Here is a 27768-nt window from a genome sequence, read left to right on the forward strand (position 1 = left end):
TCATAAGTGGGTGCTGATACGGCAGCCAATTCTCTCATTATGTTTACTACGTGTTTGTTTTTATAGTTTTATGGCAGAGCCTTGAGTTGGAACTTGTAAGAATAAGTGTGACTTTAAGGAAGTACAGCTACACTATGCCTCAACCCCTAAAGACTGCCATCTCCCGCCTCTGGAGAAAGGGATCCTAGTTACAGAGCTGCATTAGCTATTAATATACTAAGGGGTTCTCCCTTGTAATGTACATAGTTCAAGAGACTGCTGTTTATTTTGCCTTGCATTGTCATTGTGAATTTGACGCATACATGCATAAAACTGTAACAGGCTGGATTAGTGCAAAAAGTGAAGATCACATAGAAGTTACTAGCCTATTTCTGCAAATGTACATGTATTTCTTTAATATTTGAATGTGATTATTGGCCAACCTCCGGGGCCATGACTAGTGTGTGTTATAAACAGAATTTCCTCCTGTCTGTCATATGGTTGGGATGTCAAGCTAACTGTGTACTGGACATGGTGCTGGATGGGAGTAATTCTGTTGCCTTTAACACATACAAGTTATTGTGTTATAGTTCCCCAAAGCGCCTCCTTCCCTCCCTCTTCCATTGTGAGAAATTAAAAACTAAAAAGTGCTTATGACACTACGTCACCTTTTGGCCTAGGTTTCATGTTTTCCATGAAATGTGCGTTATTGTGTGTGCTTCTTTTTAAGGTAAAGTGTTATTTCAGAATGTACTGCTTTAGTGCCACTTAAAGAGGTCTGCTCACTCCATGGCCCTGATGGCTAATGTCCCAGATTGTATGCTTGATAATCTTATAAATGGGTGGAATTATTTCCATTGAGAACTGAGGGCAGTGGTTGAATAAGATAGCTAATTCAATCATCAATAAATAGAGTTGTTGATAGCCATCAAGGACCAAGGTTGGATAGCCATACAGTAAAAGTATCAAAAGCTGTTCTTGTTTTCTTGATGTTTTGTTTTATATGGGTTTCTTGGAAGGGAACTGTTTATTGCATTACATGTTGTGAGGACTAAACCGTATCAGAGCGACAGCATGGATTCACTTGACAATAATTTTTATTCCATCTGTCTGCTAATGTGATTGTCCAAAGTGAAACTACCTTTTAATATGTTCAATGAGACTTAATTTGTTGAGATTTTTCATGAATGTGTGTATTACATTTACTCATTGAAAACCTTAAAGGCCCCAGTGCAGTCAAAAACGTGAATAACCTGTGTTTTATATATATTTCCACACTATGAGGTTGGAATAATACTGTGAAAATGATGATAATGTCCTTTTAGTGTAAGAGCTGTTTGAAAAGACTGCTTGAAATTTCAACCTATTTTCATGGGACAGAGTTTTGGCCTGCCTGGTGACATCACCAGGTAAATTAGTTAACAGACCAATTAGAAAGAGAGCTCCTAACCGCTCAATAACAGCTCGTTTTCAGTTTACCCTCCCCACTCAAGATCACTCCCAGACAGTCCTGGCAAAATTCTTGCTTGTGATATTGCTCTTTGCTAAAAAAAAAAAAAAGAGCTATTTTTGTTTCATTTTTATCATTTTAATCCAAAACAATCACAGTAAGGCACTTAATTGTTAACCGGAAATGATTTTATATTGAGATAAGAACGTCTGCATTGGACCTTTAAATGCGATGTTTGCTCTTATTTTTCTCTCAAAGACTAGAGGCATTACACTACCGTTCAAAAGTTTGGGCTCACTTAGAAATGTCCTTGTTTTTGAAAGAAAAGCACATTTTTTGTCCATTTTTAAAATAACATCAAATTGATCAGAAATACAGTGTAGACATTGTTAATGTTGTAAATGACTATTGTAGCTGGAAATGGCAGATTTTTAATGGAATATCTACATAAGCATACAGAGACCAATTATCAGCAACCATCACTCCTGTGTCGCAATAGCAAGTTGTGTTAGCTAATCCAAGTTTATCATTTTAAAAGGCTAATAGATCATTAGAAACCCCTTTTGCAATTATGTTAGCATAGCTGAAAACTGTTGTCCTGTTTAAAGAAGTAATAAAACTGGCCTTCTTTAGACTAGTTGAGTATCTGGAGCATCAGCATTTGTGGGTTTGATTACAGGCTCAAAATGGCTAGAAACAAAGTACTTTCTTCTGAAACTCGTCAGTCTATTCTTGCTCTGAGAAATGAGGCTATTCCATGCAAGAATTTGTCAAGAAACTGAAGATCTCGTATAACGCTGTACTACTCCCTTCACAGAACAGCAAAAAACTGTATCTAACCAGAAAATAAATAGGAGTGGGAGGCCCCGGTGCACAACGGAACAAGAGGACAAGTACATTAGAGTGTAGCGGAACCCCTCCGCAATAGCCAGTGAAAAGTGCATGGCGCCAAATTCAAAACAACAAAAATCTCATAATTAAAATTCCTCAAGCATACAAGTATTTTACACCATTTTCAAGATAAAATTCTTGTTAATCCAGCCACAGTGTCTGATTTCCAAAAGGATTTACAGTGAAAGTACCACAAACAATTATGTTAGGTCACCACCAAGCCACAGAAAAACACAGCCAGATAGAGGAGTCACAAAAAATCAGAAATAGAGATAAAATGAATCACTAACCTTTGATGATCAGATGACACTCATAGGACTTCATGTTACACAATACATGTATGTTTTGTTTGATAAAGTTCATATTTATATTTAAAAAATCGGAGTTTACATTGGCGCGTTACGTTCAGTAGTTCTAAAACTTTTGTGATTGTGCAGAGAGCCACATCAAATTACAGAAATACTCATAATAAACATTGATAAATTATACATGGAACTTTAGATAAACTTTTCCTTAATGCAACCGCTGTGTCAGCTAAAAAAAAATAAAAAAACTTTACGGAGAAAGCAAACCATGCAATAATCTGAGTACAGCCTTTAGACAACAAAGCAGCCAAAATATACCCACCATATTGGGTAGTCAACATTACTCAGAAAAAAGCATTTTAAATATTCACTTACCTTTGATGATCTTCATCAGAATGCACTCCCAGGAATCCCAGTTCCACCATAAATGTTTCATTTGTTCGATAATGTCCACCAGTTATGTCCAAATATCTTCTTTTGTTAGGGCGTTTGGTAAACAAATCCAAAAGCGCGTTCAGGTCGCGCCGAACGAAAAGTTCAAAAAGTTCCGTTACAGCCCATAGAAACATGTCAAACTAAGTATGGAATTAATCTTTAGGATGTTTTTAACATAAAATGTAATTAATGTTCCAACCTGGCAATTCCTTTGTCTGTAAAAATGAAGTGGAACATAGCTACCTTTCACGTGAGCGCGCCTGACTGAGGCTGTGGCACTCTGCCAGACCACTCACTCAAAGAGCTCTTATGAGCCCCTCCTTTAGAGTATAATCTTCACAACAGGTTCTAAATACTGTTGACATCTAGTGGAAGCCGTGGGAAGTGAAACATAACTAATATCCCACTGTATCTTCAATGGGGGCTGAGTTGAAAAACTACAAACCTCAGATTTCCCACTTCCTGGTTGGATTTTTTCTCAGGTTTTTGCCTGCCATATGAGTTCTGTTATACTCACAGACATCATTCAAACAGTTTTAGAAACGTCAGAGTGTTTTCTATCCAAATGTATTAATTATATGCATATTCTAGCTTTTACGGCTGAGTAGCAGGCAGCTTAATTTGGGCACGTTTTTCATCCAAGCTACCCAATACTGCCCCCTACCCCAAATAAGTTAATTTCTCAGAACAAGAATAGACTGACGAGTTTCAGAAGAAAGTTCTTTGTTTCTAGCCATTTTGAGCATGTAATCGAACCCACAAACGCTGATACTCAACTAGTCTAAAGGCCAGTTTTATTGCTTCAGTAATTCAGGACAACAGTTTTCAGCTATGCTAACATAATTAATTGCAAAAGGGGTTTCTAATGATCTATTAGCCTTTTAAAATTATAAACTTGGATTAGCTAAGACATCGTGCCATTGGAACATAGGATTGATGGTTGCTGATAATGGGTCTCTGTACGCCTATGTAGATATTTCATAACAAATCTGCCGTTTCCAGCTACAATAGTCATTTACAACATTAACCATGTCTACACTGTATTTCTGATCAATTTGATGTTATTTTAATGGACAAAAAATTTGATTTTCTTTCAAAAACAAGGACATTTCTAAGTGAGCCCAAACTTTTGAACGGTAGTGTACCTATTTGTATTATTTTTAATGACACGGCTATAGCCCTCATGTGGAGGTCTTGAGAAAGGAATTGTAAATGGACTGTCCTGAACTGAAGAGATTACTGTATACAGTACTGTGTGATTGTAGCTCTGCTCTATAGGCTTTTTATATGAATGTTCTGAGGTGCTCTGTTGGCTGAAAAGTGTTACTGCACAGTGTCTGCCTGTGTCTGACTGTCTTCTCAGACAAAGCACTTTACCTGAAGTTTAACTGAGTGCAGTATCACACGGCCTTGACTGACCTCATTCAATTACAAACACAACAATAGATATTGGCCAGTTGAAATAGGAATAACAAATAGGGCACATGTCAGTTCTTAGGCTACTATTTTGCCCCCAATTTAGTGCGTGTTTATCAGTGCTGTTCTGTCCATGGAGTGTACAGTCCCAGTGTTTCTGTTCATCCTGTTACTCCATTTGTAAGTCATGTGAGGGTCACTGTGTGGACTAGCTATAGTGTAGGTTTGGACAAGACCCACACACCTTGTCATTGATTGAAATAGGGTTACTGGATAGCAGCATATAACAACGCTATGTAAATACTAAGATTTACAATGCTTTGTCTCTCTCATACTCTTATCGATCATGTACCTAACTACACAGTATGCATGAGAGAAACTGAATGTTGCAGGGTAGTTGCCATAGAACTGCAATGTGCGCACAGGATGTGTTCAATCAAATCCACATGTCTGTTTCCTTACGGAGTGCTGAAGTGACTATGAAATGCAATCAAACTGAAGTCAGTATGAATGTAATGTGTTTGTAAGAAGGCCTCAGTCTAATACTATAAATATATTTACAGTGTATGTACATGCTTATAAACAAGGCTTCAAAAGCTACCAAATGACTCTGGTAAAGGCACCTTTGTTGCAGTGAATGTACAGCATGTGAAATCTTTTGTATGAAGGTTCACTTTGGTAAAGTTCGTAAAGTTCAGAGATGGTTGCTCTGTGTTGCTAGCTTTGAGAGAGACATTGAATTCAAGCAGTGTTATAATGGTACAGATGTTTGTGCTAAATTGCAAATGAATGAAAAAAGTGAATTGTCATCTTTTACTTTGTACTCTGTGTATTTGTTCAATGTTTTAATAAATCCCCTCAACAACAATAGACATACCTCATTGCTTAAATGCACATCTGAGAAAATAAGCTAATTCTCAGTTTGAGTATGTGTGAGCTGTGAAGTTATATATTTTAAGGTGACTTTCTTTTGCTGAGAGTGAAACCCATAGGGCAGAAGGAAGGTTGGCTGCCCAAAAAAGACATGGAACAGCACAAATGAGGAGAAGATGAAGGCAGGAACCACCTGGAATGAAATCAAGAAAACGTTCCAGAACAGAGTTTTCTGGAGTTGCAGCTCTGAGGCCCTTTGTTCCACTAGGAGCTGAAAGGAATAAGCCAAGTAAGTCAAGTTGCCTTGAAACATCAATAAAGAGAATTAAGAAATAGTTTGAGTTTAGAACTGCAGGCTTGTTAATGGGGCTTGACCCCTGATGTCTGCCAGTGGTCCAGGTCACTCACTGCCTCGCCGTAAAGTAAATGAACTTAGGAGCAGAAATTGAGCCATTGACATATTAAGTCAGAGTTCAAGACATTCAGCCAATCACAGCTTTTACGGTACATTATTCTCTTTCCTTGGATATATAAATTGACCAAAATGTTTGTACCTAAAAAGGAGATGTGTTTACTGACAATTGTTACACGGTAGTTATAAAACACATATTGCACTATTATTCTCAGGTACATCTCTTTCCTCTCTACTGATGTTAGTTAGTTGACATTAGTATTTTTTCATTTTAACATTTGTATTCCTCAAGTCCTTGGCTTGGTGATGTAATCACTAACATTGTTCCAAACTATTCCCCCTTTCACCCAAGTTTCCCATCCTAATACCTCTTGGCCCACCCTCTACATCTGCATATCTGCTCTGATTGGGCATGTGCCGTACTTTAGCATTTCTATTGGCCGAAGCCAAGACTTTTGCTCTGCCATTGGCCAATCAATGCTGAGAAAGCCCTTTGGCCTGCTTTGTGTCTGTTAAGCAGCAGGGGGCAGGAGATTGGAGGAGGGAGGGATGGACTAAACATAAGGGGAGAGAAAAAGAGGGAAGAAGGACAGAAAGACAGGGCAAGAAATTGTGAGAAAGAGAGCGAGAGGGAGGGACTGAACCATAGAATCGAGAGAGGAGGGAGTAGGGGGAGCCTCATTCAGAGCAGCTAGTGTGAGGAGTGGAGCTGACCTAATGTGGGAAAGTAAACAGTATTTCCAGTCTATTCTGCCGGAGCCCTAGGAGCTCTTAAAGCAGACATACAGAGGAATGAGTGAGGAACCTGCCAGTATATACGCAGAATGTTCATGGGAGGTAACCAGGATTAAAGAGTCCACAGGGAGTAACTGAAGCTTGTTGGAGGAAATACTACCGAGGACAAGAAGGTGAGAGGTGTATTTTTATTGTATTCTACTATACACACTCTCCCTCTTTTTTTGTTTCACTTCTCTGCATGTTCACCAAGACAAGAGCTTTGTTGAAGGGGCCATGGAGGGAGTGGGGGTGGGTGGGTGTGTTGTTTTGTGCTCTCAGACCCTGGGTCCGATAGCTTGCAGCTTCGGGCAGCGGAGTTACAGAGGAGGAAAGGAGAGCAGAGGCAATACCCAAAGCCGGGTGGCCTCTTTGTTGAATACACTCTTTCACAGACGATTACACCAGGACTAACCTTCAGAGAGGGCTGTGTCTGGGGCTTGGCTACCCATATTATCAAGGGAAAGACCATGAGGCACTCTGGTCCAGAGACATACACCATCTATAGGGAGGATCTATACATTGCAGTAAATACACTCCAGTATATACATTACTGTACCCCCTCCATAGCCCCAGGCTGAAACAGGAGTCGTCTATCCAGCCCTAGTCTTGGGGTTCCTTCCTGGAGTACAATAGCCCCTCCCTGAATGAATTTCACGGTGCCTCAGGAATGGGGAGAGGGGGACCTCTGATCTGCATTTTGGAAAGATGTAGTGTTTCCCGCTTTAGTCGGATGTCCCAGCATTCCCTGAGTCAGACTGTTAAACTTTTGTTCGACAATCAAGTTCCATTAATTAATAGTCCATGCATGTCTGGCCTGGAGCTTAAACCACAAAGATTCTCCTATGAATGGGACCCCACTCGCCTTTTCCTCTCACGCCATAGAGAATACACAGCTGAGGCCTTCCCACTCCCGGAAGCCCTAGGGGAATTAGTACAGACAGTTATGGATGAAGACCGTCATGAAAATAAAATAACCGTCATAACCGCTTTAAAAAATAATTGGAAAGAATGGCTGACTGAAGATAGGACGGTCGGGCATTCGTGCCCGTTTCCGCTGTAACGTGAAACTTTATTGCTCCTCGCTAAAACAAGCAAGGTGTTGTAGCGAATCATTATTGTAGGCAACGGCCCCTCCCACACATAGAAATGTAATGTATTTCAATGGCAGCATATGCAGTCAGGAGCAAAGGGGGGGAAATAGTTTTAACAGTGAGCGCGCCATGACCATCACAGCCCTACCATCTCTCTGTACTGTGTCAAATCCTTCATGCTTGCTGTAACTGTGCCGTAAGTTGCATTCATACATTAATAGCAAAGTCAAATTCCTACGACTGCATCAAAGGGACAGCTCAACCCCCCTCTGTATTGTAACAGCTAACAATTCTGTATAATGATACTGAACAACAACCCTGGCTGGCCAAGACTGAACAATAGGTAAGTATCAACAATGAACATGTACACAAAGCTTCAAACCGAGCTTTCATTGGCCCAAGAAAAGATCATTCAGATGCGCCATTGACAGAGATCACAATGGAGAGTGTGGGAACAGGACACCCAGGTCAGTGAACCTGCTGTCACACAGTGACGTTTTGGTCATTCTGACACCCAACCATAACCCTAGATGGGAATGTTTGATTATTAAGGACTTACCATACACCTAGATCTTGGTTAAACTCCACGTGCTTTTAACATCAAATAACATTCTATTTGTCACATACACAGTTTACAGCAGGTATAAAAGGTGCAGTGAAATGCTTACATGCTAGCTCCCTCAACATTGTAGTACGTTATCAATATCAATAAAAATAATAATAAAAAATAAGTCAATAGAGGAAGGTAGTATGCATAGTAATAAAACTGCTATGTACACAACAGGATGTACAATATACATTTATGAATGTGCAATGTCAACTATGACTGCATTACAAACATAAAGTGGATTTCTACTATAATTACATTGCTATTAGGGAAGTGACTTACCTGCAGTGTTTGGACTTAGGTATGTACTGTGACAAGGTGTGTACTGTGACAAGAAAAAGTATGTATGATTTCTGCATAAACTGGTTATAAAATTAGATCTGATCTTCATCTAAGTCACAACAACAGACAAACACAGTCTGCTTAAACTAATAACACAAATTATTGTATTTTTCTTGTTTATATTGAATACGTAATTTAAACATTCACAGTGTAGGTTGGAAAAATTATGTGAACCCCAAGGCTAATGACTTCTCCAAAAGCTAATTGGAGTCAGGAGTCCGTTAACCTGGAGTACAATCATTGAGACGAGATTGGAGATGTTGGTTAGAGCTGCCCTGCCATATTAAAAACACTCACAAAATTGGAGTTTGCTTTTCACATTGCCTGATGTGAACCATGCCTCGAACAAAAGAGATCTCAGAAGACCCAAGATTTAGAATTGTTGACTTGCATAAAGCTGGAAAGGGTTACAGAAGTATGTCTAAAAGCCTTGATGTTCATCAGTCCACGGTAAGACAAATTGTCTATAAATGGAGAAAGTTCAGCACTGTTGCTACTCTTCTTTGGAGTGGCCGTCCTGTAAAGATGACTGCGTGAGCACAGCGCAGCATGCTCAATGAGGTTAAGAAGAATCCTAGTGTGAGCTAAAGAACATGCTAACCTCTCTGTTGACGAGTCTATGATACGTATAACACTAAACAAGAATGGTGTTCATGGGAAGACGCCACTGGAAGAAGCCACTGCTGTCCAAAAAAATACATTCCATGTCTGAAGTTCGCAAAAAAACATCTGGATGTTCCACAGCACTACTGGCAACATCTTCTGTGGACAGATGAAACTATAGTTGAGTTGCTTGGAAGGAACACACAACACTATGTGTGGAGGAAAAAAGGCACAACACACCAACATCAAAACTTCATCCCATCTGTAAAGTATGATGGAGGGAGCATCATGGTTTCGGGCTGCTTTGCTGCCTCAGGGCCTGGACGGTATGCTATCATCGACGGGAAAATTAATTCCCAAGTTTATCAAGACATTTTTCAGGAGAATGTAAGGCTATCTGTCCACCAATTGAAGCTCAACAGAAGTTGGGTGATGCAACAGGACAATGACCCAGAACACAGAAGTAAATCAACAACAGAATGGCTTCTACAGAAGAAAATACGCCTTCTGGAGTGGCCCAGTCAGAGTCCTGATCTCAACCTGATTGAAATGCTGTGGCATGACCTCAAGTGAGCGGTTTACACCAGACATCCCAAGAATATTGCTGAACTGAAACAGTTTTGTAAAGAGGAATGGACCAAAATTCCTCCTGACCGTTGTGCTGGTCTGATCTGCAACTACAGAAAACATTTGTTTGTTGCTGCCAGAGGGTCAACCAGTTATTAAATCCAAGGATTCACATACTTTTCCCACCCTGCACTGTGAATGTTTACACGGTGTGTTCAATAAAGACATGAAAACATATAAATGTTTGCGTGTTATTGGTTTAATTAGAGTGTTTGTCAGCTGTTGTGACCTAGATGAAAATCAGATCAAATTTTATGACCAATTTATGCAGAAATCCAGATTTTTCCAAAGGGTTCACATACTTTTTCTTGCCACTGTATAGTCAGTACAGTCAGTGGTCAGAGCCCAGATGGAGAAACAGTGGAGAACAGTAACACTCACTGTGACCTTGAGTAGTGTGACTACCATCACAGACTACCTTCGTGCACAGTGGGCACAGCAACAGCTTCTGTAGTGGAGGGCAACTGAAGGCCAATGTGGCTCTTGTATGAATAATGTATACCTGCATGTCTGAACAGTGCCGACCATGGCAGTGCGTATGAAAGCAGCGCATCATGAATGTTTTACTATGCTGTCCACACAGTCTATGATACTGACACATATTTGTTCTCAATGTTCAGTAATCAGTACACTATAACACAGCTTTCTGTACTGTAGCTTACAATGGAGCTTACATCAGGAGAAAAACAAACTGAGTTCTGGTTTATGATTAATTATACTCTGAGTTAAATCTGACAGTCAGATAATCTAACAAGTCCCTATGCTCAATGTTTGGCAGGAGTTAGTTGGGGAATCAAGGAGGAAGCATACAATCCATTAGTATGTGTTACAAACACTCCCACTCACGGAGCTCTGTTTTTGACAGCTAAAGGATGACAGACATCTGCTTCTGACCAGATGAACTGTTTCTTGCGTCTAAATGGGTTGTCTCACATCCCTATCTCTTGACGACAAGACTATTTCCTTTGGGATCTTGATATTCAGAAAAAGGAGGTAGAACTTCTTTGGACTGATATGTTCCATTGCATCTCCTGTCTAGTAGAGAGTGGAAGTTTGGAAACCAGTCAAACCACCCTCCATAAAACCAAGGAAGAGCCTAGATAAAAGAAGGCTGTTTTAGCTGCCTTCTGTAAGAATTCCGTTGCTGTTTATTCAGTCTATACTCCACCAGCTGCGGCTCTGTTCTATTGTCCATTGATGCACCCTGACTCCCTCTCCTTGCCTAACCAATGACTGCCCCGGCCTGGGCCTTATGCGGGCAGCCAGCACTGGACTCAAGTCTTTGTGGGGGATATTGCACATTCAGTTCAGCAGATCTCTCCCATCTCATGTTCGAATTCAAACATCTCTATGAATCCAGCTTGCAGTTGCACATTCTATACTCCCAAACATTGAATCATTAGGAAATATGTGCCTTCCTCCTGTCTGTAATTGCACCATCTGCTTTTGCATCCAGCAGTGAACAGGGAGTGTTCTGGAAGTCAAGGTCCAACCTTACCCCAAAGACCTCCTTGTCGCCTCTGCATCTTCTCCAAACATTGCCACACCACGGCTGGGCTGAACTCTTTATTTGCGTTAGGGTGTGTGGTTGTGTTTGTTTCATTTTAATTCTGCAAGGTACTGTATCCAATTTCCTCAAGAATGCCTTTAGGACAGAACTAGTTCAAGCTTAGTTTCCTCTTATCCTAGTCTCTTTTGACAGGCAGTCTAAAATATTTTTCACTTCGAGTTTGGTTTTTAAATGTATGTTGTACAAAAGTATTTCAACAAAAGGAGGGGGTTTCCTGAGTTTGAAGAGGCTATACATTCATGTACATACTACCTCAATTGGCCTGACCAACCAGTGCTCCCACACATTGGCTAACCGGGCTATCTGCATTGTGTCCCGTCACCCATCCCCGGCCAACCCCTCTTTTACGCTACTGTTATTCTCTGTTCATCATATATGCATAGTCACTTTAACCATATCTACATGTACATACTACCTCAATCAGCCCGACTAACCGGTGTCTGTATGTAGCCTAGCGACTTTTATAGCCTCGCTACTGTATATAGCCTCACTACTGTTATTTTTCACTGTCTTTTTACTGTTGTTTTTATTTCTTCACTTACCTATTGTTCACCTAATACCTTTTTGCACTATTGGTTAGAGCCTGTAAGTAAGCATTTCACTATAAGGTCACCTGTTGTATTCGGCGCACATGACAAATAAACTTTGATTTGATTAGTCAGGCAGCAAACTATTTTCTGCTGGCAATGTCAAGTGCATTTTTTATGCAAAAAGTGACATCTCATTCATTTTCATTGTGCAATTGTATTGTGTTAGAGTATTTAATACATATTGCTCAATGTCAAAGAACTTAGGGGATGCTCTGCTCGAAAGATCATACCAATTACACCAACAGAACTTATTATGAAAGATTATTTTGCCAATCCTGCTTTTCCTTCTCTGGAAAAAACCCTGGTGATTTTTCCATTATACATGGCGGTAGACTACTAAAGTATTTAACTCGGAGGGAGGAGCAGTTCTCATTGATTTTTATCCCACAGATCCTCCATTATACTGAGCAGAGCATGGCTCTGACATATTACATACAGCACAGCATGGTCATCACCCTCTGACCTGTGATCTCACTCCCAGACAGTCCAGCAGTTCAGTGACCAATACAGAAACAATGCTTTCTGAGAGTGAGCAGAGCTTTTCCCCTACAAAAGGCTCATTGTTTATTAGAGCAGTAAGTGGGCCGGCTGGAGAAACTGGGTTTGTGGTACAGCGAAGAGGATAGAGGCCGTGGTGGGTTGGGTCCACACATGACTAGAATTGCACCGACCGAGTGAGGATATGGTCTTAGTATTACCCCTGAAGAAAAGTGACTGCAATTTTCAAACCTGGCCTACTTTGCCACTCATGTTTATACGTCTCAAATTAAGATTAGAAAAGTATCCCTGTTTGGTAGTTTCAAGCCATCACCATGCCAACAACATTAATGCCAACAACAACAACAAAAATATAGAAACACGATGTATTGAAAAACAAAAAAACAAAAATAAAAATAATAATTTATACAGCCATGTTTACGAAGCATTACAACTTCCCATGTGTCCAATACCCCACTCCCTATAACTGACCTAATTTCCTGTTAGAACTGTCAGGAGAGGGTTGAGTCAGACTTTGTATTCAGTGGAGGATTTGGGATGAAAATGAATTGCGCAATGATCTCCAAATGGGCCAGCTCCAAACTCTTTTGCCGCCCATGGTCTGGTCCACCCCACTTTACCCTATGCTGTCATTCCCCAAGGGGGCGTGCAAACAGGCCAATCAGGGCCAGGAATGTTCCTGCAGAGGAAACAGTTCAGCACTAATCGAAATGTAAAGCAGATGCTGCACTATGAGACTTCACCAGAACTCCAGGACTCAGGAGTGGTGCTCTGCTAAGGATACAGAGCCGCCCTCTAAATGTAGGGAAACCCCCCCAGCTATGAGGTTTAGGTATTTAGGCCAGACACGTTGTATGTAGTGAGAGGAATACCCTGTTAAAATGACAAAAACAACGCGTATGGGCACATCACCGTCAGGGTATAGATGTCTCCTTTAATCTTCAGGTAAGCCCTGTCAGACTGTTTAATTATGCTAACAGCCTTTCTCAGCAATTTTGCCCTGCTTTTATACTGGAACTGTAATTCCCTCTCTGTTGCATGTCTCTTCCTTTGTGGTTCTGGAGGCAGCCATAATTCTGCCGTGCTTCAAGGATTGGAATGTTTCACAGTACTGAGAAAGCAAACTAGTCAAAACAACCTGTTGCTAGTGACCCACATTCAGTAATGTAGGTAATACAGCGTAGTGTTCACAACAACTCAACTCTGACCAGACTTAACTATTGTTTTTTTTAAATTTACATCAGATGATCCAGTGAAAGGATTTAGTGACCTGTGAATCCAGGAATAGACTGTTTCCTCACAAAATATCTTGCAGTTGTCTAAATGGTATTTTGTATTACAATACATGTCTATGTAAACAGTATGAGGCTAATGTTTCCAAACTGGCGTAACATAGTAAATGTAAATCTGGGACACTCAAATTAGTATGATATATTAAGTTTGGTATTGTATGTATTCATTTGTGGATGTCCATCATCCATTTCTTATGATATGTTACAAATTGCAATTTGTTGTGGCTAATGTTAGCTAGGTGGCTAAAGTTAGCTAGGCTAGGGGTTAGGGTTAAGGTTAGTGTTAAGGTTAGGGTTTGGAGTTAGGTTAAAGGGTTAAGGTTAGTGTAAGGGTTAGCTATCATGCTAAGTGGTTGCAAAGAAGCTAAAAGTAATAAGTAGTTGCAAATTAGCTCAAATGCTAAAGTTGTCTGTGATGAAATTCGAACACACAACCTTCGGGTTGTTAGACATTTGTGTTGTACACCTACCCAACCACCCTACTTTCATGTTTGCCTTAAGTTACCTTCTGTCCTATGTAACTATACCAAATGTAACATATTATACTAATTTCAGTGTCCCAGATTAACGTTTGCTGTTACGTCTAGTCTATGAGACCAGGCTGATGTTTCACACCATTGTTTTTTCTGGAACTTGGTTGGAACTTGATTGGAATGAAACTAAATGAAACTAAAACCAGTGGTGGAAATAGTACCCAATTGTCATACTTGAGTAAGGGGAAAGGGAAAGGGGGATACCTACAACTGAAGGCATTCAACTGAAATGTGTCTTCCACATTTAACCTGAAGATAGTGACTTAAGTAAAAGTGAAAGTCACCCAGTAAAATACTACTTGACGAAAAGTATTTGGTTTTAAATATACGGTACTTAAGTATCAAAAGTAAGAATATAAATCATTTAAAATTCCTTATATTAAGCAAACCAGATGGCACCATTTTTCCCTTCTTTTTACGGATCGCCAGGGGCACACTCCAACACTCAGACATAATTTACAAATGAAGCATGTGTGTGTAGTGAGTCCGTTTTCCTGTCCTGCTAAGCATTCAAAATGTAACGGGTACTTTTGGTTGTCAGGGGAAATTAAAAAAGTACATTTTCTTTAGGAATGTAGTGAAGTAAAAGTTGTCAAAAAGATACATATAAGTACAGATAATCAAAAATGTTGTAATAGGGGGAACTGGAGCCCATTCCAACATAATTCCACCTTTTACGTTTTCACCCTGAGTTCTCAGCAGCCAGCACCCATACACAAACTACAGATTAGAGTCTTAGTACTGTGTAAAGTTTAAACAACGATTAGTCATTGGAAAATAGCACAAAGTATATAAGCTTTACCAAAATAATTTGTCATGTATATGAAATGGACATTCCACTTGCAGTGTCTTAAAACCTTTGCATGTGGTGGTTACATAGATACCTTAGTACACTTTATTAGTACTTACAACTGTTCTACCTTTTTGTGGTTTGTGTATTTATACATTTAATTATTTATATGTGTTTGCTTTGTAAACAAAAACTCCAATCAGTTTCTAAATTGTAGCACATTTTGGGAAGTCAAGTGCATGTCAGTTTTTGTCAGACAAGGAACATTATTTCTGTTTTTTCTTCAACATTTGTACTATGCCTTTGTCTCTGTTCTCTGTTCCAGAGCTTATGTCCACTGTGAATTATCAGCAGCAACAGAGGGAGGAAGAGGAGGAGGAAGATGAAGAGCAAGGAGAGAAGTTTGAGTTTGATGACAGTGCTGATGAGAAAGACCCAGTGGAAGCCATGCAAACGGCAAACAAGTCATCTATGGAGGCCACAAGCCAACCACAGGACAATGCAGTAACAACACCCCTTGCACACTCACAACAGCACCTCAATACAATGCCCCCTGCTGGTCAGGAGGACAATCCCTCACAGGGACAAGACTCCACGGCCTCTTCAGGTAAAGTGTTCTTTCTATTACAACACATTGTGAGTGACTCTTCTCCACTGGTCTCATAAGGTGCTGCCCGTTCTTAAAGAGATTTCATAATATCTTCAGACAGACAGTCATAAAGAGAGCCGGGTTCTAATTGAATAAAGAGCAGTGAAACTCTGGTTGATATCAGTATGCTGTTGACTACCTGAGTCATGTTGCCAAACAAGCTCTGTTAATTACACTCCTTGCTAAAGAAGGAGATTTAAATCTATGTGAACTTCTGTCGGACAAAAGGAAGCGATTAGTGCTTAATTAAAATACTTCTCACGAAGCCTACGCGTAGTAATCCGTTAAGTGGGTTGTGGTGCATTTCTCCACTGCACTGGGGAATTCTGGGGTTGATGATGCTGTACGGTGGAAGCCTGTTACCCAGCGGATGGTGGAGGAGACGGGCGTCCGGCTGGGACTTTGCCCTCCCAGGTAAGATGAGAGGGCTCACATTGTCTCTGAATAAATTAAATAATAGTTTGAATAGGAATATCTTCCATAAAAGCTGATTTGCACACAGGACCTATATAGCGCTAATAATACAATTCCTGTGGTCTGTTTTCATCAGCGATTGTCTTCTTGGAGACACAGGACCTACCGCTCTTCATAAAACTAGGTCAATTAAGATGAAGTAAAGAGGAAATAAGATATACTTTTGTATAGTTTTCCTCACATTGAGACCAAACTTTTTAGCTGTCCTTCCCATATGGTACACGTTGTACAAGTTATAGTAACAAACACAAGCATGACGTTACGTTAAAAAAAATTATGTCTAATGTCTCCCGCTTCATTTCTCCCACAGATGTTCCAGTTATCAACCCACCCAGGCGGTAAGAGACTCTGCTTTCTGTCTGCATTCCATCTTCAGGGGTTGTGTGGTTTGGCCTCATTGGAGGAAACATCTGTCTCCATTAAGTTATCAATATACTGTATTAGCATGACCCAAAATCAGAAACATCTATTTTTTCATAGAGAAGGGGCGTGTCAAAGTAAAAAGGTATAGGACTGATATGTTTGGAAAAGGAAGTCAAAGGAGATGGCAAATCTGTGACAGAGGCTATGTTGGAAAAAAAACTCTTCCATGTCTAACATATTGAATCAGTAGCCTAAACAGGTACTCTGTAGTCTGCAGGTTATAGCAGTTTGCAGTGTAAAAAGTTGTATATGAGTTAGGGGGTTCACTAGAATGTACATTAGAAACATGTTATCAACCTTTTCATTTGGGGTCCCCTGTCTTGGTGGAGGCCACTGCTCCTGGTTAGGTCCCAGCATGATGGTGTGCTAGGAAGTGTGCTGGGAAACCCGTGCTGATAGGAGAGCCAGGGCCTGTCGTTCCTGTGGGCTTTCCTGTGCTGAAAAGTGGGGTGTATGTGAGTGACTGTGATAGTGTGTATCTCTCAGTGTGTCTGTGTGTGTATCTCTCAGTGTGTCTGTGTGTGTATGTTTGAACAGGGTTGGATTGTGAGAGAAGGGACTGTGGTTTCTGCGATTTCTCCTCTGGAAGATTTCAGCTGAGTAGACTGTTTCACTGCGGGTCAATATTCTCCCTTTCCTAGTGGAGCTATCAATAGCTTTTTCTTCCAACAAGGTGTAAGGTGTGTGTCAGCACGTTTGCTCTGTGTGTCTGTTTCATCTCAGATTCAGATATTTTTGCATCGCAAAGAATACTTTGTAGTAGAAACATTGTTGTAGAACATGCATAACATGTCTACAGGTCTATTCAAGTCAGGAAAGCAGTGGTATTGTGTGTGCGTGTCTAGGTGCATCTGTTGATTCTAGGACCTTTGACAGATAGCTTTCATTAAGTGAGACCCTTAAGATGAAAAGTCCTGGACAACGGTCACCATGACAACTTGACACTTGACATTTATATGGCTCTGCTTTATGTTCAGTTGAGCTGTAGCCTTAGACTAGAGGGGCTCACATTTAACACTCCACCGAAGCAACCCCACTTTACAACACTCCTTTTCCTTTTTTCTTTGACTTCATTCCACCTTTCCTTGCTGTCTGCTCTGCACAGGATTCTGCTTAGTGGGAGATCTGCAAGCTGGGTTTGCAAGCTGTTCAAGTAAACAATGTTACTAAAGGCACCGATACCGTATACAGACCTGTGTACACTGTCAGGGCGCGGACGCAAGATGCAGTTGCTATAGCAGGTGGTGTGTTGTTTGATTAGACTCGTTATAGTAACTGTTGTTACAATGAAGGTCTAGCTAGCCCATCATCAGCATGGTCAGCACTATTTCCATAGAGACGGGAGGAAAGCCAAGTAAACATGGCTCCCTGGTTGACTGTGTTCTGTAGTTAGAGGGCGTTGAAACACATCTAAGGCCTTGCATTCAGGCTGCTCACACTGTGCCTCCGTCTGTTCTATTTGCATTGAAACACATTTGCCATTTATTCTGCTATAGGCCTATGACTCACAGGGGCTTGTATGGACAAGTGAAGGGCGTAGGCCTACAAAGATGAACCATACAATATATACTTTTCCAGTCTTTTAAACATTGAAATAGTTTGTGTTCTCAAAAAACGTCTGGTTAAATACCCATTTGAAACCACAGTAATGAGACATGAGTTCTGTATGAATTTTACAGAACAGAACAGGTTTCTTGTGTTTCATGATGAGGCATTTCATATGCTGTGTTATTAATATGTCTGAGGCACATTCTACCCCAGCATAGTTTTTCTTATAATTTATTTTAGAAAGTTCTTATTCATAGAAAACTGCTTGAGTAGACATTACTCTGTAAAACCTCTCAGCTGTAATATGTTGGGTTGTCTTTGCCAGCCCCGTGAGCTGCTTCCTGACTGAGTCTGGTGTCTTTGGGGAGGCAGTGCAATGTGAACAGTTGAAACGTTTATTAGCGGACATTACTAGGAACTGGGTTTGAAGTTTCAACATTGCTCAAACAAGCTTTAGCTAACGCCTTTTTGTTGTCTTGCCAAAGAAGGTAATGCAATAATATATACAGAAAGTCTGGCCAACAGGTTGCTTGCAAGCTATATTTGGCTTCAAAATATTTCCTACACAACTAAACCGTGTAATTCTGTAAACATTGAGGACTGTCAGGCATGCCTGGAACAGGGGAGAGGTACAGTATCTTGCTGACTGATTGACATAGTGGCTGTTGGCAAAGTCTAGAGGGATGGTGGGAGGGATGCATTTAATGAGATTGGTTTCTCCTCCATCCCAGATCTAGCTGTATAATCAAGCATGTGGGAGGATTGCTGTAACTCTCACTGGTAGCTTGAAAACATAAGAAAGTGGTAGCTCTTTACAGAATACCTACAAGATCAGTATTAGGAGATGTCTCAAAGGCAATATTCCAGGGCCAGTCATTATTATGGTCAGGCTTTAGGAATGGCAGGTGATCAATGGCTATCGTTTAGGGGGATCTTTCATAGCTCACAGTAAATATATCAAGCAGGAGGTAAGGTCACATTATCATATTCATGGTCTCACATGAGTTTACCTGGATCAGATGACTCTCTCCATCCCTCACAACAGCAGTCAGCAGAATCATCACACCACAGTGAATAGGACTGACCAACCTAGCAGAAATGAGCTGCACTAGGAACATATAGCTGTGGCAGGTTAAAGGAAGTGTTACACCTCGTTCACATCAACAGCGTCATTGCGTTTTGGTACACCAGAAGTTAATTCATTTCCAATGGAACTCTGTATTTAACTTGTAGCATTGCGTTGCAGAAGCAGTTGCAGTGTGTTGTGTGGTGCATACATTGGATTTATCTAACATATGCATCAAATGCATAGACGGCTTGACAAAAATGCATAGATGGCTTGACAAAAATGGTAACTTTTGTTGCACACATTTCCAGATTATGCTGCTCACCATTTTGTGCAATGACACTGTGTGTGATCAAGGCGTTACCATGCTGGGACAGCAGTGCTTCAGACTCTTTGCCCCGCCTACTTCACCTTTGCTCCTCGACCTCCTCCTCCTCCACACTGCAATTCACTTGTAATGAGCCACACAGCACCCAGCCTAGAGTGGTCATAACTGCTTTCAATACTCTGCCTGGTATGTTCCAGGGTCTCTGGCCCGGTCGAGCTGGTTGAGCCCATCGCTGCAGCATCTTCAGTGGGAGAGCAGCCCCGGGAGGAGTCCCAGGAAAGGTCTGGTCCTGGAGACATGTTACCAGTGGAGAACCAGACCGATTCGGAGGACCATAGCGTGGAGACTGAGAAGAAGAGCTCCAGCTTGAAAGAACACTCTGAAGGTACAGAACTACATAGATATAAATACATGAAACATGATATAGACAGAAGAGAGCAAGCTTACACCAATTACAGTATAGGCCTTCATAACTTCCATTGTGTCCTTTTTCCCATCTTAATCTTTTATTTTTATTGGACAGTCTGAGATATGGCTTTTTCTTTGCAACTCTGCCTAGAAGGCCAGTATCCTGGAGTCGCCTCTTCACTGTTGACGTTGAGACTGGTGTTTTGCGCATACTATTTAATGAAGATGCCAGTTGATGACTTGTGAGGCGTCTGTTTCTCAAACTAGACACTGTGTCTTTGTCCTCTTGCTCAGATGTGCACGTGGGCCTCCCACTCCTTTTTCTATTCTGTTTAGAGCCAGTTTGCGCTTTTCTGTGAAAGGAGTAGTACACAGTGATGTACAAGATCTTCAGTTTCTTGTCAATTTCTCGCATTGAATAGCCTTAATTTCTCAGAACAAGGATAGACCGACGAATTTCAGAAGAAAGGTCTTTGATCTGGCCATTTTGAGCCTGTAATCAAACCCACAAATGCTGATGAGCCAGATACTCAACTAGTCTAAAGAAGGCCAGTTTTATTTCTTCTTTAATCAGAACAACAGTGTTCAGCTGAGCTAACATAATTGCAAAATGGTTTTCTAATGATCAATTAGCCTTTTTGAAATGATAAACTTGGATTAGCTTCCCACAATAAGTTGGGTGAATTTTGGCCCATTCCTCCTGACAGAGCTGGTGTAACCGAGTCAGGTTTGTAGGCCTCCTTGCTCGCACACGCTTTTTCAGTTCTGCCCACAAATGTTTTATAGGATTGAGGTCAGGGCTTTGTGATGGCCACTCCAGTACCTTAACTTTGTTGTCCTTAAGCCATTTTGCCACAACTTTGGAAGTATGCTTGGGGTCATTGTCCATTTGGAAGACCCATTTGTGATGAAGCTTTAACTTTCTGACTGATGTCTTGAGATGTTGCTTCAATAAATCCACATAATTTTCCTGCCTCACGATGCCATCTATTTTGTGAAGTGCACCAGTCCCTCCTGCATCAGAGCACCCCCACAACATGATGCTGCCACCCTCGTGCTTCACGGTTGGGATGGTGTAATTCGGCATGCAAGCCTCCCCCTTTTTCCTCCAAACATAACGATGGTCATTTTGGCCAAACAGTTCTATTTTAGTTTTATCAGTCCAGAGGACATTTCTCCAAAAAATATAATCTTTGTCCCCATGTGCAGTTGCAAACCGTAGTCTGACTTTTTTATGGCGGTTTTGGAGCAGTGGCTTCTTCCTTGCTGAATGGCCTTTCAGGTTATGTCGATATACTCGTTTTACTGTGGATATAGATACTTTTGTACCTGTTTCCTCCAGCATCCTCGCAAGGTCCTTTGCTGTTGTTCTGGGATTGATTTGCACTTTTCGCAACAAAGTACATTCATCTCTAGGAGACAGACGCGTGCGTCTCCTTCCTGAGTGGTATGATGGCTGCGTGGTCCCATGGTGTTTATACTTGCATACTATTGTTTGTACAGATGAACGTAGTACCTTCAGGCATTTGGAAATTACCCCCAACGATGAACCAGACTTGTGGAGGTCTGCAATTATTTTTCTGGGGCCTTGGCTGATTTCTTTAGATTTTTCCATGATGTCAAGCAAAGAGGCACTGAGTTTGAATGTAGGCCTTGAAATACATCCACAGGTACACCTCCAATTGACTGAAATTATGTTAATTAGCCTATCAGAAGCTTCTAAAGCCATGACATAATCTTCTGGAATTTTCCAAGCTGTTTAAAGGCACAGTCAACTTTGTGTATGTAAACTTCTGACCCACTGGAATTGTGATACAGTGAATTAATCTGTCTGTAACCAATTGTTGGAAAAATGACTTGTGTCATGCACAAAATCGATGTCCTAACCGACTTGCCAAAACTATAGTTTGTTAACAAGAAATTTGTGGAGTGGTTTAAAAACTATTTTAATGACTCCAACCTAAGTGTATGTAAACTTCCGACCTCAACTGTATGTGTGGCGTCAGAATCAAATCAAATTGTATTTGTCACATCTGCCGAATACAACAGGTTTAGGCCTTACAGTGAAATGCTTACTTTACAAGCAGTTTGCATGTGTGCTCGTGTTATGTGTGTGTGTTGTGGTATCAGTCAGTGTAAGTATGTGTGAGTGTGGGGATGCATCCAACAAAGATGCTCTCAATGGTGCAGCTGTAGAACCTTAATTTCAGCATTCCGAGGGGGAAAAGGTGATTTTGTGTCCGCCCTATAACTGTATGGGTGTGTGTGGACTTACATTCCTGTAGATTGATACAAATCTATTTGACACATTTGATAACACTGTTGCCATTTAGTCATACTACAGTATGGATGCTCTGTGTTACTATCAGTACTGGATTACTACAGTGTAATAGTAAGTTTGTAACCGATTCAAAGATTCTGGTACCTGGGCTCTGTCATTGAGTTCAATACCAGCCTTGCATTTTCTTCTGGTCCTAACATTACGACCAGTCTGGGTCCTAATCCCAGGACTACCGTCAAGAAATGCCATACTGTGCTAAAAAAGGTTTTCACCAAACCAAGGTGAAACTTCCCTGAGTTCTGCTGTGTTGCCTTCTTGGATTGTTGGGGAAAATTGACTCCGCTTGAAGAAATACATTCAGGTTTACACCCAGGCTGTTTGAAATAATGAACACTGTTCAGAAGACTGAGTCAGTTACTTTGCAGATCTGCAGATAGTCAGGCTGATAGCCAAGATTCAGTTATTCCCCTTTCATTCGGTACACATTCTTCACAGAGAGAGGATGTGTGCGTGTCTCTGTGTGTGCACGATTGCGTATATAATTCCTATTGTAGTAGAAGAACACGGTCTGTTTTGTCTCTCTCTTGGATTGTTTCCAAGGTTATTTAGAATCTTATATAGAGCTGTGGTGGCTAATCCGTGTCAGAATACACATCTCTCATCAGATTAATTGAATCCAGTGATTGTTGATGTTTGAGGTTTATAAGGAACCGTTCCAGACAAATCACAATTTAAAAACGAATCAATAAAGCCCCTAAGCTAAATTAGGCTGAAACACTCTCAAAGCAATTAATTACAAATCCTGCAGACCGTGGAGATAGATAGGGTCGATACGTTACAAACAAGGTGGATATAATCATGTTGCCACAATTCCACAGCACAACCCCACACTTACCACAAATAACAACAACACACAGGGCCTCCCTGCTAAGTCCCTGCTAATATAATCAATGAACTGTTGATGTTTTCAAGACTATGATATACAGTGGCAAGAAAAAGTATGTGAACCCTTTGGAATTACCTGGATTTCTGCATAAATTGGTCATCAAATTTGATCTTATCTTCATCTAAGTCACAACAATAGACGCACATAGTGTGCTTAAGCTAATAACACACAAATTATCATATTTTTCTTGTCTTATATTGAATACTTCATTTAAACATTCACAGTGTTAGTTGGAAAAAGATTGTGAACCCCTAGGCTAATGACTTCTCCAAAAGCTAATTGGAGTCAGGAGTCAGCTAACCTGGAGTCCAAACAATGAGACGAGATTGGAGATGTTTGTTAGAGCTGCCCTGCCCTATAAAAACACTCACAAAATGTGAGTTTGCTATTCACAAGAAGCATTGCCTGATGTGAACCATGCCTTGAACAAAGGAGATCTTAGAAGACCTAAGATTAAGAATTATTGTCTTGCATAAAGCTGGAAAGGGTTACAAAACTATCTCTAAAAGCCTTGATATTCATCAGTCCAAATGTTCTATAAATTGAGAATATTCAGCACTGTTGCTACTTTCCCTAGGAGTGGCCGTTCTGCAAAGATGACTGCATGAGCACAGCGCATAATGCTCAATGAGGTTAAGAAGAATCCTAGAGTGTCAGCTAAAGACTTACAGAAATCTCTGGAACACGCTAACATCTCTGTTGACGAGTCTACGATACGTAAAACACTAAACAAGGATGGTGTTCATGGGAAGACGCCACTGCTGTCCAAAAAAAACATTGCTGCACGTAAACACAACACTATGTGTGGAGGAAAAAAGGCACAGCACACCAACATCATCCCAACTGTAAAGTATGGTGGAGGGAGCATCATGGTTTCGGGCTGCTTTGCTGCCTCAGGGCCTGGACAGCTTGCTATTATCGATGGAAAAACATATTCCTAAGTTTATCAATACATTTTTCAGGAGAATGTAAGGCTATCTGTCCACCAATTGAAGCTCAACAGAAGTTGGGTGATGCAACAGGACAACAACCCAAAACACAGAAGTAAATCAACAACAGAATGGCTTCAACAGAAGAAAATACGCCTTCTGGAGTGGCCCAGTCCGAGTCCTGACCTCAACCTGATTTGAAATGCTGTGGCATGACCTCAAGTGAGCGGTTTACACCAGACATCCCAAGAATATCGCTGAACTGAAACAGTTTTGTAAAGAGGAATGGACCAAAATTCCTCCTGACCGTTGTGCTGGTCTGATCCGCAACTACAGAAAACATTTGGTTGTTGCTGCCAGAGGGTCAACCAGTTATTAAATCCAAGGGTTTACATACTTTTCCCACCCTGCACTGTGAATGTTTACACAATGTGTTCAATAAAGACATGAAAACATAGAATTGTTTGTGTTATTAGTTTAAGCAGACTGTGTTTGTCTATTGTTGTGACCTAGATGAAGATCAGATCAACTTTTATGACCAATTCATGTAGAAATCCAGATTTTTCCAAAGGCTTCACATACTTTTTCTTGCCACTGTACATCTAACTGATGTAAATGGCACTGACAATTACAACATAGAAGTTACAGAACCTTGGGTTATAATGCTTGTGGTTTTGCTCTTGAAGTTTGGTTGCCATGCAAAATAATCACTGACAAACCCTCCTCCTGGCTCTGTGGCTTGGGGTTGTGACTGGTCCTTACTGTCTTCCCCAATAGGTGAGGGGGTGGATGATGATGAGGCCGATGCAGCACTCCAGACAGGGAGCCCGGAGGTGATCTATGATGACGTGCCCTGTGAGGGACCACTCTCCCCTGACGAAGGTGAGTTCTGGGGCAGGGGCTCGGGCCACTGACTGCTTTTATTGGATGTCTCCCCTGTCTGATACTGCACCATCAGTCTTTGGATCAATGCACATCAGACCTGGGTTCAAATGCCATTTGGTTCCTCTTAAATACTGAGCTGTGCTTGATTGAGCTTGAGGATCTGCTGTCTGACAATGCACTGTCAGTCCTTGGATCACTGTACAGTCTTTGTGCTTTGTTGATGTCAGTATATCTATGTGTGTGTGTGTGTATGTGTGTGTGTGTGTCTGTCAGGGGACATGATCTACGAGGATGTGCACAGAGAAGAAATGCCCCAGGGTGCAGGCAATGGTTGGAGCTCCAGTGAGTTTGAAAGTTACGACGAGCAGTCTGATACCGAGAGCAAGCTACCAACCCGCAGCAAGGTAGGAGAGATGGCGTTCTGTTGTGTCTGTCTGTCTGTCTGTCTGTCTGTGTGTCTGTGTCTGGATTTTTGTGTTTGTGTTCAATGCATAAGACATGACTCAAAGAGAATATTTCACCCAATGCTACTGCTCTCCCACCACACTTATTTTATTCATGTGAGAAACTGTTGGGGAAAATACAAAGAACATGAAACATGCATCAGCCCTGTCTGGGTGGGTTAATATTCTCGCTTTGTGGCCTGAGAATAAACAAGCTTCCTTCTCACTCGAAAGGCATCAAAGTCATGACACTGTCCAGAAGCTGTATGTTATAACCATACTGTAGGTGACTGTAGGCTCTCTCTCCGCCACATGGGGGCAGTATATACTCATTGAAGTTGTGCGCTATTCTGGTCAGACTTGGTCCAGTCTCATCCCTGTGTATATACTGTGTATGTCGAGTACACTATGGGGAAGTTTTGACAAAACATATTTGACTGAGCTGGTGCTATTGATACGTAGATTGAGAAAACATTCTATGAAATGATATCCATATACAGAGGGGAGCGATGACCTGCTTGTTATGAACACTTGCTTGTTACGTTTGGGCAGAAACGATGGTGGCTTTACTGAAATGAATATCACAGCAGGAGGTAGTCTATGAACATCCCCTCCTCCCTCTTCATGTCTGCCTCAGTCTATGAACATCCCCTCCTCCCTCTTCATGTCTGCCTCAACCTTCCCCCTGCACTCACTTCCTTCACCAAGATCATTGCTATTAGTCCAGGCTGACATTACCCTTTGACCAGCGCAGTGCTCTAAGCTTCCGCTCTCCATCCTTGTGATTAATCCAGGTGTTGCCTTGCTTGTTTTGTCTTGATCCCTTTTCCCTCAATATTCCACTGTCTCATCTCCCTTCCTTCATCCCTGTGTCCTGCTGTGTGGTTTAACACAACCTGCCCTGACCTGCTTCGCACCACACTGCCCAACACCTGTGGCGTTCCCGTACTGTAGCAGTACTCCCCTGACGTGCGTCGGCTGAGGGAGCGTTGTGCCAGGACCAAACGTGAAATAGCCATGAGGCTGGGTGGGAAAAACAACTATGACACCAAGGTATATAACTGGCAGTAAGAAAACACAACATGACATCAATTTAGAACTCAAACTTACAGCACCCAGAAGGCTATGCAATGATTACAATATTACCAAAGCCAAAATATGCCTGCTGTAGTATGAAGTGCATTATAATGATTCACTATCTTAAACCATCTTGTCCTTGCTAATGTTTCTCTGCTTTCCTCCAAACAGTCGTTCTCATGAGAGATTTGTCTCTCTCCTTCTAGTTTAGTATGAGGACCAGTTTTAGGGATACATGAATGAGTAAAACACACTTGCATCCATAAACACATTGCCAGTTTCTCCAAGTTGATAACCTAGTTTCCTGAAGTGGCATCATTTAAAAATACCACCACCATGGGTATATTCTGGGTCTGTGTGCATCACGAGTCTGCCAGGCCTCAGTGATACTCAGGGTGGGGTTTGTGGTTAGCAGAATCTATGATCTCCTCATAGACTTCCTGATTAGTGACTAAATCAGACAGTTACAGACCAACTGAGAGGCGCATATGGCAGTATTCATGGCTTGATGCATCCAGTGTCCCATCTCTCTCTATCTCTCCTTGTGGATTACTCTGCAGTGTTCCCTGGCTCTGTCCTCTCTCTCCTCGTGGACTAACTGTTTTGGCCTCTTTGTCCTTTTGAACCAGGTTCACCAGCTAATGAAGGCCGCTAGAAGTGGGACCAAGGATGGATTGGACAAGACCAAAATAGCCTTCATGCGGAGAGTCTCCTTCCTGCACAAGAAGGACCACTCAGGTAATCTGGGAAAAAGTTCTTCAAAATGACTTTTTGCCAAATGACTGTCTCAGATGAAAGTATCCCTTTTATGGAGATATGTGTAAATTTGTTGTGAAATGAGAGTTTCTGTGGAAGACAGGAGTTCACATACATTTCATCTGCCGCTTTGAATTAAGCTGCTGTGGAGAACTTGTGTGACGCTAGCCGAGCCAAAAGTAATGTTAGAGGCAGATAGAGAAGAAAGCCTCCCATTTCCTTTCCAATCCCAGCTTTAAAAGAGAAAAGACTCGTGGAAAATGATCTAAACGATGTAAGATATTTCAAATGACACAGCTGGGATAAGTCGAGCGGCTCGCGCCGATTAAAGACAGACTCTGTGGCGAACGGAAGGGCTTGATGTATGGGAGAGGTACGGGCAGAAAATCTCACATGACAGAGGTTGTACCCCAGGAAGCCTCGATACACAATGGAACCAGATTACCATCCGTTAATGGAGTGTCGAGCAGCTCC

General features: G+C 41.3%; 1 protein-coding gene across 3 annotated transcripts in view; it reads left to right on the forward strand.

Annotated features, from left to right (window-relative positions):
* The first annotated feature begins 6370 nt into the window (after positions 1-6370).
* Positions 6371-27768, forward strand: part of LOC139371162 (rho guanine nucleotide exchange factor 10-like protein) — a 109326-nt gene continuing 87928 nt past the window's right edge. The window contains exons 1-8 of one of the 3 annotated variants that reach the window (XM_071111288.1): positions 6437-6669; positions 15407-15688; positions 16515-16542; positions 19767-19954; positions 24911-25015; positions 25292-25422; positions 26416-26514; positions 27168-27276. In XM_071111288.1, the coding sequence (XP_070967389.1) occupies positions 15412-15688; positions 16515-16542; positions 19767-19954; positions 24911-25015; positions 25292-25422; positions 26416-26514; positions 27168-27276 (937 nt within the window). In that variant the 5' untranslated portion in view covers positions 6437-6669; positions 15407-15411. Of the gene's footprint in view, positions 6670-13323; positions 13412-15406; positions 15689-16514; positions 16543-19766; positions 19955-24910; positions 25016-25291; positions 25423-26415; positions 26515-27167; positions 27277-27768 lie in introns of those variants that run through there. The other 2 variants (XM_071111289.1, XM_071111290.1) reach the window with 2 other exon arrangements.

This window comes from Oncorhynchus clarkii, chromosome 17 (assembly GCF_045791955.1).
Source record: "Oncorhynchus clarkii lewisi isolate Uvic-CL-2024 chromosome 17, UVic_Ocla_1.0, whole genome shotgun sequence".
Taxonomy (NCBI): Eukaryota; Metazoa; Chordata; class Actinopteri; order Salmoniformes; family Salmonidae; genus Oncorhynchus; species Oncorhynchus clarkii.